The sequence below is a fragment of the Aotus nancymaae genome, unplaced genomic scaffold, assembly GCF_030222135.1.
Source record: "Aotus nancymaae isolate 86718 unplaced genomic scaffold, 86718_ANA_hifiasm-v0.15.2.pri h1tg000012l, whole genome shotgun sequence".
Taxonomy (NCBI): domain Eukaryota; kingdom Metazoa; phylum Chordata; class Mammalia; order Primates; family Aotidae; genus Aotus; species Aotus nancymaae.
The window spans coordinates 48514170-48527103 of record NW_026988423.1 but is presented as its reverse complement, the minus strand read 5'-3'; the positions used below and the strand labels follow the sequence as shown (position 1 = coordinate 48527103).

General features: G+C 51.0%; 1 protein-coding gene across 2 annotated transcripts in view; it reads left to right on the top strand.

Moving 5' to 3' along the window:
• Positions 1 to 2038: 2038 nt before the first annotated feature.
• Positions 2039 to 12934, top strand: part of HIP1 (huntingtin interacting protein 1) — a 200863-nt gene continuing 189967 nt past the window's right edge. For both annotated transcript variants that reach the window (XM_064375672.1, XM_064375671.1), the window contains exon 1: positions 2039 to 2158. In XM_064375672.1, coding sequence (XP_064231742.1) covers positions 2039 to 2158 — 120 coding nt within the window. The remainder of the gene's footprint in view (positions 2159 to 12934) is intronic.

Genomic DNA, 12934 nt, shown 5'->3' with positions numbered 1-12934 from the left:
GGCACCTGTACTCCTAGCTACTTGGGAGGCTGAGGCAGGAGAATCGCTTGAACCTAGGAGGTGGAGGTTGCAGTGAGCTGAGATCACGCCATTGCACTCCAGCCCAGCAACAATGCAAGACTCCATCCCCCCGACCCCCCCAAAAAAAATGCTGGGGCAGGATGGCTCATATCTGTAATCCCAGTGCTTTGGGAGGCCGAGGTGGTAGGATCACTTGAGCCTAGGAGATCATGACCAGCCTGGACAACCCAGCAACATTCCTCTCACTACAAACAAGTAATTTTTTTTTTTTTTTTGGAATGGGGTCTCGCTCTGTCTCCCAGCCTGAAGGGCAGTGACCCAATCTTTGCTCACTATGACCTCTGCCTCCCTGGCTCAAGTAGTCCTCCTGCCTTGCGAGTGGCTGGGACTACAGGCTTGCACCACCACACCCAACTAATTTAAAAATTTTTTGTACAGATGGGGTCTTGCTCTGTTGCCCATGCTAGTTTCAAACTCCTGAGCTCAAGCAATCCGCCTGCCTCGGCCTCCCAAAGCGCTGAGATTACAAGTGTGAGCCACCTTGCCTGATCAAATTAAAAAAAAAAAAAAAAACAAAACACTTAAATCATCAAATTATTATGCCTAAAGGTGCCATTCATTACTTTAGTTTCAAATAACTTTTAAAAAATACATCTACACCAGGTGCTGTGGCTCACTTCTGTAATCACAGCACTTTGGGAAGCCAAGGCGGGAGGCTTGCTTGAGGCCAGGAGTTCGAGACCAATCTGGACAACATAGAAAGACTTCATCTCTGCAAAAAGAATTAAAAAATTAGCCAGGCGTGGTGGCATGCACCTGTAGTCCCAGCTACTCGACAGGTCGAGGCAGGAAAATCGCTAGGGCCCAGGAGCTCAAGGCCACAATGTGTTATGATCTGCACTCCAGCCTGGGCGACAGAGAGAGATTCTGACTCCAAATGAAAACAAACAAACAAAAATACCTAAATTGGAATTTAACCAAAAACTTTAACTTTCTCCAGCGTCTCTGCTAAGCATCACACTTCTCTCTGCTTGCTGGTACCCTAGCTGACGTCTGAGCAGGATGGGATGCGCGCCTCAGAGCCTAAGATAAAACAAAGTGTCTGTAGGGCTTTCTACCAACAAATAAGTTCTGACGGATTCATTTGATGAGGTTTGGAAGGGAGGTCCCGGGAGGTGCCCGCGGACTCAGCCCTGAGCGCCGGAATCTGGGCTCTGCGATCCTTGCAGAAGGCATGGGCAGGGGCAGAATCAAGAGGAGCAGGATGGGAAGCCTGGGGGCTGGGTGGAGGCAGCTACCCACTGAGGCCGGGTCCGGCCAGGCGCCCACACTGCGCCAGCCTGCGGGGCTGCGCTTCTCGGGGCTGCGGCCGCGGAGCTGGTCCGGCGCTCCCCGGTCCCAGGCCCGGAAGGAGCTAACGAGCTATTTGCAGACGGGCCGGGATTCCCCCGGGGGAGGCCCCACTTCCCATCCCGCGTGATCCCCGCCTACCACCCCGGGCCCTCGCGGGGCACCCCCAGCAGGAGCAGGCAGGGCAGTGGGCGGTGCTCGGCGGAGGGCAGCGCGCTCTGGGCGCGCGGGGACTGCGGGCGGGAGGAGGAGAGGGTGGTGCGCGGGCGGGGGCGGGGCGAACGAGGGCAGATCAGGGCAGCCCGCCCCCAGGCCCCGCCCCGGCCCGGCCCTGCCCCGGCCGCACCCCGCCCCGGCGAACGGCGGGGCCCCAGTGACTGACAGGACTCCAGACCAGTCACCGCGCGCTTCGAGGCCCCGAGGGGCCAGTCGGGGCTGACCCAGCAGAGGTGCTCCTGATGGGGCGGGGGCGGGCGGGGGCGGGCGGGGGCGGGCGGGGAAGCCTTTCGGTGAGGGGCGGGGTCTCAGGAAGACTGGCAGAACTCACAGCCAATGGCGGGCGGGAGCCGTCCCGTTAACGCCGGATCCCCGCGGGTAGGGCGGGGCAGGCGGCGCCGTGGGGATCCCGGGGCGGCCGAGGGCCCCAGACTCGGCTCCTCGCGGCGACATGGATCGGATGGCCAGCTCCATGAAGCAGGTGCCCAACCCGCTGCCCAAGGTGCTGAGCCGGCGCGGGGTCGGCGCCGGGCTGGAGGCGGCGGAGCGCGAGAGCTTCGAGCGGACTCAGGTGAGGACGGGGGACCCCGGGGCATCCCTGGGGCACCCTGAGGGACGCGGTGTCCGGGAGGGGCTTTGAAGGGAATAGGAATCTTGCAGGCCCCAGTTGAGGACGGAGCGAGGGGATCGTGAGCGGGGACATTGGCGTGCAGATCTGGGCGATCCCAGGAATGTCGGGGACCCCAGGGTATCCCAGCTGGCCTGGGGAGAAGGGCAGGAGGGTCAGGGGCGGGCTCGGAGGAGAAGGCAGGATGCGTGCGGCCGAGCGGAGCCTGATCGGCTGGGGTCCCGGCAGGGGTCGCAAGGGGAGGTGAGGGGGGAAGGAACTGAAAAGGCGGAATGGAAAGGGTGCCCCTAAACAGCGGAAGGGCACGGGAGCCACTTGGAGACTCAAGTGTGGGGGCGGAGAGTGGGGGCGCCGGACTGGGAATGTGAAGGGTGAAGGGACCTCTCCTCCCCTCCTATCACTTCTTAGTTGCACTGACATCCCCTTCCAACCTGCACCCCTTAGCATCCCCCTTTCTAGTTGCCTCTTGCTTGGCTCTGGCCAGCCCCAGCTGTCAGCTCTGAGGCCGGGACGAAGGGGTCGGAGCAGGGAAAAGGAATGCAGGAAATGCAAAGTGTGGCCAAGCTGGGAAAATGACTTTGGGGGCAAAAGTGGACACTACTGTGCTCCATGGTGCCCCGAGCCCGCACTTGGGGTCTTGGTTTTATCCGCCAAGATGTGCCTGACAGCTACTAGGCAGACTGCCCTATTTGTCCTGGCTGACCAGGGCTCGGGGCCAAAATTCCTCAGTGTCATCAACAAAAAGCCACAATCCATTTTTACCTCCGAGTTTTTAATGCCTGGTGTATTGATTGGACTGAATTAAGCTGACATGTTGATGGTGTTCATCCGTTCATTTGTATGTAAAATCCATTTCAAAGAGTACAACGCTTCTTTTAATCCCAGTGCCAATGTTGTAGGGGCAGATTTGTTCTACACTCTTGTGCTCAGAGTGGAACCCTTGAAGATCCAGTTGGGTCCCCCACTGCCAGAGGCTGGTCCCCTGATGTGTTGTGTAAGGAATACTTCCCCCAGACACAGTTGGAGGGAAAGTGCTTTGGGATTTGAGTTAGAAAAGATGTGAGAATCTGACTGAGGGTTCTGTATATGGAATCTTTCAAAGAATAAAGCTTTTGGCATAGCGCGATACCTCACGCCTATAATCCCAGCACTTTGGGAGGTCTAGGCTGGTGGATCACCTGATCAGGAGTTCGAGACCAGCCTGGCCAACATGGTGAAACCCCATCTCTACTAAAAATACAAAAAATTAGCCGGCGGACGACTGTAATCCCAGCTACTTGGGAGGCTGGGGCAGGAAAGTTCCTTGAACCTGGGAGTTGAAGGTTGCAGTAAGCTGAGATTACACCACTGCACTCCAGCCTGGGCAACAAGAGCAAAACTCCGTCTCAAAACAAAAACAAAAACAAAAAAGAATAAACCTTTCCACCCCCAGAGAACTTCATCCTCTTCTTATTCTGAAAATCTTTGCCTGAGCCACCCTACCCCACACTGGGTCAACATAGTGAGACCATGTCTCTACAAAAAATAAAATAATAGGCTGGGTGCAGTAGCTCACATCTGTAATCCCTGCACTTTGGGAGGCCAAGGTGGGAGGATTACTTGAGCCCAGGAGTTTGAGACGAGCCTGGGCAACACGGTGAGATCCTGCCTCTATTTTTAAAAAAATTTTTAAATTAACCTAGTGTTGGCATATGCCTGTAGTCCCAGCTATTCGAGAGGCTGAGGCAGGAGGTTGAGCCCAGGAGGTTGAAGCTGCAGTGAGTTATGATTGTGCCACTCCAGCCTGGGTGACAAAATGAGACCCTGTCTCTACAACAACAACAACAAAAAAAAAAAAAAAAAGAAAAAAAAAAAAAAAGGAGAAAAGAAGTTGGCCCCACGCAGGTGTGTCTGAATGGTGTGAGGCAGGGGGTCTCCCATACCTGGTGATTCTACCCCAGGAGGGAAGTGGCAGATGGTCATTCATTTCACTTCTGCCTCCCAGGATCCAGCTGGGTTTGAGGCTTGTTCTCTGGTTTCATGGACCGGACCCCTGAAAAGAAGGAAGTTTTCTGTCGGTCTTGGATATTAGTGCGTCTGCTAGCTGCCTGGTCATATGAGGCTTCTTGCTCCATGAAACAGTGTGTATATTCCTTTTATTTTTATATTTTTGTAGAGATGGGGTCTCACTGTGTCACCGAGATTGGTCTCAAACTCCTGGCCTCTAGCGATCCTCCTGCTTCTGCCTTCCAAAGTGCTGGGACTATAGGCATGACCCATGGCACCCAGCCTATTGTTGTTGTTTTTAAATAAATGAAGTAAGAAAATAAATAGGCCAGGCGCAGTGGCTCAAGCTTGTAATCCCAGCACTTTGGGAGGCCAAGGCGGGTGGATCACAGTCAGGAGTTCGAGACCAGCCTGGCCAACACAGTGAAACCCTATGTCTGCTAAAAATACAAAAATTAGCTGGGCATGGTGGTGAGCACCTGTAGTCCCAGCTACTCGGGAGGCTGAGGCAGAAGAATGGCTTCAACCCAGGAGGTGGAGGTTGCAGTGAGCCGAGATTGTGCCACTGCACTCCAGCCTGGGCAACAGAGCTAGACTCCATCTCAAAATAAATAAACAGATATATTTTATAACAACCCATTTCTTCTAGAGTCTCAATAAGTAAAAACTAGAGCAAGAGAAATATGCATAAGACTTTGACCCATAATAGTGATAGAAATTAGGTTTGCGAAAGTTTCCACCCGTGAGTGGTGTGTTTTCTTGCTATCCAGGGACAGCCCAACAGGATAGTCTAGGTCAGTGTTTTCTGGTGTTTTACATTCTGTGGGACATTTGTGACTGGCCAGATTTGACCTGGGTGGGGTGAGTAGGGATGACGTAGAGTGGAGCAGAAAAAGAATTTTTCTGATGTTGGAATTCTTATTTTTATCTTTTTATTTTTGAGATGGGGATGTCACTGTGTGTGCCCAAGATGATCTTAAACTCCCAGCCTCAAGCGATCTTCCCATCTCAGCCTCCCAAAGTGCTGGGATTTCAGGTGTGAACCATTGCACTCAGCCTCTGGTGTTGAAACTCTTTAGGGGAGTAGGAGAGTAAAGAAAAAGAACAAGCCCAGACAACACAGTAAGACCCCATCTCTACAAAAAATAAAATTAGCAGGATGGGGTGGCATGTGCCTGTTGTCCCAGCAACTTCAGAGACTGAGGCGGGAGGATTGCTCAAGCCCAGGAGGCTGAGGCTGCAGTGAGCAAAGATTGTGCCACTGCAATCCAGCCTGGGCAACAGAGTGAGACCCCATCTCAAACATAAAATAAATAAAAGAACAGCTCCAAAACCCATCATTAGTCAATCTGCGAAAAATTATTTTGTTTAATGACTACCTATCAAATGTATTATGAGGTTGCAGAGCTTGGTAAGCAAAGGGGAAAATGTATTATGAGATATAAAAATGAATTCTAAGAAACTTAATGAGTTAAGAGACCGCGAGAATCAGCCAAGGTATAATAATAACTAACTAATTATTGTATTTGACATCATTCTAAGGAGTTCATTGTATTATCTTTTTAAATCTTGACAAGAACGGACGAGATGGGTGTCAATCAACCACATTTTACTCTCAGGAAAATCGAGGCACAGAGAGGTTAAGTAACTCACCAGAAGTCACACAGCTGGACATGGTCCCAACCTTTCCCTACTGCCTTGGGCTGCCTCCGAGTACTGAGCAGATGCTGGCATTGGAGCTAGAAGGCATTTGAGTCTTACGGCTAGGCATGTATATGAGCCATATGGCCTCAGGGACATTGTCTAACCTTTCTAAGTCTCGATTTCCTTATGGTTAAATAAAGATAATACTTATCTGGCAGATTTATTGTGGGGATTAAATTAAACAATATGCATGGAGGCATTTTGTAAACTGTGGAGTGCTAGTTCAGTGATTATTGTTTTTTTTTGTTTTTTTGTTTTTTGGAGACAGTCTCACTCTGTTCCCCAGGCTGGAGTGCAATGGCACAATCTTGACTCATTGCAACCTCTGCCTCCCGAGTTCAAGCGATTCTCCTGCCTCAGCCTCCCGAGTAGCTGGGACCACAGGTGCCTGCCACTGCGCCTGGCTAATTTTTGTATTTTTAGTAGAGACAGGGTTTCGCCATGTTCGCCAGGCTGGTCTCGATCTCCTGACCTCAGGTGATCTGCCCGCCTCAGCCACCCAAAGTGCTGGGATGACAGGCGTGAGCCACCGCACCTGGCCCAGTGATTATTATTATAATCTAACTGGGAAGACGAACCCGAGACAGCGGAAGAGTGAGGAATCATACAGGCTGCGGTTAGTTCTTCCTTAGGGGGATAGAAGTGGTACCAGGTACCAGGTAATATGGTAATTACCAAGAGCACGTGGATGAAGCACAGGCTTTGGGGTTGGAGCTCTCCCTGAGGACTGAACCACATCTTTCAGCATGAGTTAGTGCTTGCTGAGTGGACGAGGGGATGGGGCATTCCAGTGCAAGAGGAACATAAATAAAGAAACATCTAGACTAGGCAGAAAAGCTTCTCAGTGGATGCAGCCGAGACTCATTGGCTGGGGTAGAGAGAAGGGCAAAATTGGCCACTCCCTCCTCTGAACTATAGCAGGGCTGGTGACCTCTCCTAGCTCCTGTGACCTTGTGCTGTCATCATTTCTCTCCACGGCCCCCAGTGAACGCTGAGCTTATTGAGGGCAGGTCTGTGTCTTGCTCTTGCCTACATCCTGAAGCTCATGGTTAGTGGTGAATGGGGCCAGCAAGGGAACTCTTGGCCTGGGTAGATAGCTCAGCCTGGGCTACAGGAGATATTAATAATTTCTTTCTTTCTTTCTTTTATTTTATTTTATTTTATTGAGACAGAGTTTCGCTCTTGTTACCCAGGCTGGAGTGCAATGGCGCGATCTCGGCTCACCGCAACCTCCGCCTCCTGGGTCCAGGCAATTCTCCTGCCTCAGCCTCCCTAGTAGCTGGGATTACAGGCATGCACCACCATGCCCAGCTAATTTTTTGTATTTTTAGTAGAGACGGAGTTTCACCATGTTGACCAGGATGGTCTAGATCTCTTGACCTTGTGATCCACCCGCCTCGGCCTCCCAAAGTGCTGGGATTACAGGCGTGAGCCACCGTGCCCGGCCTTCTTTCTTTATTTTTTAAAAGATAGTCTTGCTCTATTGTTCAGTCTGGAGTGCAGTGGGATGATCATGGCTCACTTTTGCCTCAGACTCCTGGGCTCAAGTGATCCTCCCGCCTTAGCCTTCTGAGTAGCTGGGACTACAGGAGCATGCCTCTGTGCCTAGCTGATCTTTAAAATTTACTTATTTATTTTGTGAGACAGTCTCACTCTGTTGCTCAGGCTGGAGTGCAGTGGCCTGATCTCGGCTCACTACAACCTCAACCTCCCAGGTTCAAGCGATTCTCCTGCCTTAGCCTCCCAAGAAGCTGGATTACAGATGTGTGCCACCACACCTGGCTAATTTTTTTTATTTTTAGTAGAGACAGTGGTCTCACCTTGTTGGCCAGGCTGGTCTTGAACTCCTGACCTCAGGTGATCCAGCCGCCTGAGCCTCCCAAAATGCTGGGATTGCAGGTGTGAGCCACTGTGCCCAGCCTAAAATTTTTTTTGTAGAGATGGAGACTTGCTATGTTGAGCTCCTGGGCTCAGACAGTCCTCCTGCCTTGGCTTCCCAAAGTGGTGGGATTACAGGTGTGAGCCGCAGTCCCCGGCCTGGAATTACTTGATGTTTTCTGCTAATGCTCCAAGTTGGCTTTTGGTCTAGCCTTGCCTCTCACATACCCAGTGTAGAACCAGACGGCATGGGTATCCAAGAACTCTCACTGCACTGCCTGCTGCCTTCTGTCCTGGAGTCTATATCTTCAGACCAGCTTACATACCTACTCCTGCCAGCCTCCTCCAGGAAGCCTTGCCTCCTGAACTCTCCTGGCACCGTCCTCATGTTTCACCTGGCCACAGTCACTGCCAGAGTAGGCACCACTGACCTGCCTGATGGCCCAGTCACTGTCCCCATCTCCAGCCAGACCCTTTGTGTGTTCCCCACCCAATCCATTACAAGCCACCTTCCAGCTTTAGGGAAGTGAAAAGTACTTCCTGCCCTCAAAAAAAAAAAAAAAAAGAAAAGAAAAAGAAACCAGATGTAATAAATAAGGAGACCTTATCAGGAGTACTTTACAGTTTATAAAGCATGTTCCTAGCCATCATTGGGACCACACGATAATTAGTCATTATCATTTTCATTTTATGGATGAGGACATCGTGACTCAAAGAGCTTGGTAACTTGCCCAGGGTCATCCCACGGGCGAGTGGAAGGGCCAGGACTCAAAGCCAGGACTCCAGATTCCAAGCATCAGGCCCATTTGACCACACTGTCCTCCCGCCGGCCAAGAGGGCGATTCTGGAATCAGCCAGGAGGGCTGCCAATCACAGGGCAAATAAAATACCTTGTCTGTTTTTACTTAGCTGGAAAATGGTTTTCTCCATGGTTTGTTTATTTCTTCAACATCCGTTTAGTGAGCACATACCGTGAAGGAGACACAGAGATGAGTAAGATAGAGAGACCTTTCCAGGGGGGGCTCGTGAGTCAGCTGGGAGGCGGACTGGCCGCGGTGCGGCTCCGGGACAAGCCTTGGTGCTCGATGTGGTCTGGCCCCGAAACATCGGCATCACCAGGGCCATTAGGATGTCGGGCACCACCCAGAACTACTGAATCAGGGCCTGTTGTTTTCACCAGAGCCCCGGGTAGTCTGTGCACGCTGACGTTTGAGCACCAGTACTCTGTGAGTTCTGGGATTAGAGGAAAAGACAGAGGAGGGAAGAAACCTTTAGAAAGTCACAGTCTCTTTGGGTGGGCTGGGCACAGCAGCTCATGGGAGGCCGAGGTGGGAGGATTGCTCGAGCCCAGGAGTTTGAGACCAGCCTGGGCAACACAGTGAGACCCTGTCTCTAAAATAAAATAAAATATAAAATAGGGCCAGGTATGGTGGCTCACACCTGTAATCCCAGCACTTTGGGAGGCCGAGGTGGGCAGATCATGAAGTCTGGAGTTCGAGACCAGCCTGACCAACATAGTCAAACCCCATCTTTACTAAAAATACAAAAATTAGCTGGAAGTGGTGGTAGGAGGCTGAGTCTGGAGAATTGCTTGAACCTGGAAGGCGGAGGTTGTGGTGAACTGAGATCACGCACTCCAGCCTGGGCGACAGAGCGAGACTCTGTCTCAAAAATAAAATAAAATAAAATAAAACAAAATAAAATAATTAGGTGGGCATGGTGGTGCTCTCTGTGGTCCTAGCTACTCGGGAGGCTGAGGCAGGACAATTGCTTAAGCCCAGAAGTTGAGGCTGCAGGGAGCCGTGATGGCACCACTGCACTCCAGACGGGGTGACAGAGCAAGACCCTGTAACAAACAAACAAACACAGAGCCAGAAACAAACAAAAAATCTGTGGGTGGTACATTCGTTGGAGCAAAGGATCTTAACGCGTCCTGCATTGAGAAGAGGCTTGGATCCTAGAGAGGAAGAGACGGAAACAAATATTTATCAAGGTCCCGCTGGCTACTAGAAACATGCAGGATGATTTATATCCATTATTTCATTTTAATATCTCAGGCTCAGGGAGGCCGAGGGACTTGTCCAAGGTCACACAGCGAGTAAACCGAGAGAGAAGGCAGGGCTTCACAACCAAATGGCAAAGTCCTTTTTCTCGTGTTTACATTGTGGGTGCCTCGGCCCTCTTGCTCAGGATCTTCAGCAGATGCTCAGCCTTAGTTCAGCAGTTGAAAAATTTTAGGGCTGGGCCAGAAGGATCCGTGGTTCTGAACCCTGGCTGGAGAGCTCTTTAAAAAATAAAATACTGGGGGCCGGGCGCGGTGGCTCACGCCTGTAATCCCAGCACTTTGGGAGGCTGAGGCGGGTGGATCACGAGGTCAGGAGATCAAGACCATCCTGGCCAACATGGTGAAACCCCATCTCTACTGAAAATACAAAAAAATTAGCTGACTGTGGTGGTGCAGGCACCTGTAATCCCAGCTACTCGGGAGGCTGAGGCAGGAGAATTGTCTGAACCCAGGAGGCTGCAGTGAGCCAGATTGAACCACTGCACTCCAGCCTGGGCAACAGAGCAAGACTCTGCCTCAAAAAAAAAGGCATTTCAGTTCAGGAGTGGTGGCTCACACCTGTAATCCCAGCACTTTGGGAGGCTAGTGCGGGTGGATCACCTGAGGTCAGGAGTTCGAGACCAGCCTGGCCAACCTGGTGAAACCCCATCTCTACTAAAAATACAAAAATTAGCCAGGTGTGGTGTCAGTCACCTGTAATCCCAGCTACTCAGGAGGCTGAGGCAGGAGGATTGCTTGAAGCTGGGAGGTGGGGAGGTTGCAGTGAGCCGAGATCACGCCACTGCAGTCCAGCCTGGACAATAGAGCAAGACCCTGTCTAAAAAAAAAAATTTACTGCCCACATACTGTGTGCAGGTGTTAAAGGCCTTACATGAGCTATCCTTCTCAATCTTTGCAAGATATGTATGAATTATAATCCCTATTTTAGCTCAGGCGTAGTGGTGCATGCCTGTAATCCCAGCTTCTCGGGAGGCTGAGGCAGGAGAATCGCTTGAACCCGAGAGGTGGAAGTTGTGGTGAGCCGAGATCATGCCACTGCACTCCAGCCTGGGCAACAAGACTAAAATTCCATCTCAAAAAAATTCTTATTTTACGGAGGAGGAAATTGAGGCTTTAGGCGTTGATAGCTGTGCTCTCCGTCTGTCTCTCTGTCGCTGCCTGGCACCCTCTGCTCTCTTCCTCCTTCCTCCTTTTGCCACTTGGGGTCCCCAAGGCACTATCCTCACCCCACTTCTCTTTTACCTCCTGTCCACTTCCTTTGCCCTCACCTCCGTCTGAGGTTTCTGTTCTCACTTCTGTGACACTGACTCCCTCATCTCCCTCCTGACTTCCCAGTGTGAGTGACCACTTCCCACTGGACATCTGTACCACCTCGGGCAGCCCCATGGCAGGACAATGGTCACCACCTTGTCTCTGGCATCAATTCTGAGCCCTCTCTCCCTCCGGCCCTCACAGCCGCATCCTGTTGAGAGCCTCTGTGAGGCTCCTCTCGCCCACTCATCCTGCATTTCTTGCATTTCCTGTTCTTATTACCTCTTGCCTGGATTTTTGTCATCCCGCCTGCCTACTAAATCATCTGTCTTGGACACAGTGTCCCTCAAATCCAACTTTGCATTTTTTTTTATTTTTAGGGATGAAGTCTCTTCTTGTTGCCCAGGCTGGAATGCAATGTCACGATCTTGGGCCACTGCAAACTCTGCCTTCTGGGTTAAAGTGATTCTCCTGCCTCAGCCTCCTGAGTAGCTGGGATTATGGGCTCCTGCCACCATGCCTGGCTAAGTTTTATACTTTTAGTAGAGACGGGGCTTTGCCAGGTTGGCCAGGCTGGTCTTGAACTCCTGACCACAGATGATCTGTCTGCCTCAGCCTCCCATAGTGCTGGGATTACAGGCATAAGCCACTGTGCCCATCATTCTTGCTTTTTAAGAGATAGGGTCTTGCTATGTTGCCCAGGCTGAAATGCAGTGATGCGATCATAGCTCACTGCAGCCTCGAACTCTTGGGCTCAAGCAATCCTCCCACCTCAGCCTCCTGAGTAGCTGGGACTACAGGCATGTGCTGCCACAACCAGCTAATTAAAATTTTTCTTTTGTAGAGACATGATCTCACTATATTGCCCAGGCTTGTCTCAAACATTTGGCCTCAAGCGATCCTCCTGCTTCAGCCTCCCAAATTGCTGGGACTGTAGACATGAGCCACTGCACTTGGCCCAAAAATGCTTTTTTTTTTTTTCTGTTCTAGTTTCTGTTTTTATTCACTTGTTAGAATTTTGTGTATGTGTGTTGTTTGTTTACCATGTCCTCTGCATTTTTTTCCTCAACTTTTAGGTTCAGAGCATATGTGCACAGGTTTGTTACGTGGGTAAACCACATGTCGCTGAGGCTTGGTGTATGAATGATCCCGTCACCTAGGTAGTGAGCATAGCACCCCATAGGTATTTTTCTGCCCCACTTCCGAACCCTGCACTCCCCACTCACCAACAACTACTTTTATAACTGGCGTTTTTCAAAAACTTTTGCTGCCTCCCCTGAGACCCTGCCTGATGTGGTGCCATCAGGGTCCCTGGTCCCTGTCTTTTGTTTGTTTTCTTTGAGACAGAGTCTCAGGACTCTGTGTCACCCAGGCTGGAGTGCAGTGTTGCCATCTCAGTGCACTGCAACCTCTAGCTCCTGGGTTCAAGCGATTCTCCTGCCTCAGCCTCCCTAGTAGCTGGGACTATAGGCGTGCACCACCACACCTAATTATTTATTTATTTATTATTTATTATTTTATTTATTTATTTCTTGTGATGGAGTCTCGCTCTATTGCCAAGGCAGAGTGCAATGGCATGACCTTGGTTCACTGCAACCTCCGCCTCCTGGGTTCAATCGATTCTCCTGCCTCTGCCTCCCAAGTAGCTGGGACTACAGGTGGGTGCCACCACACCCAGCTAATTTTTGTACTTTTAGTAGAGACGGGGTTTTACCATATTGGCCAGGATGTTCTCTATCTCTTGACTTTGTGATCCGCTCGCCTAGGCCTCCCAAAGTACTGGGATTAGAGGTGTGAGTCACTGTACCCGGCCCCTAATTTTTGTATTTTCAGTG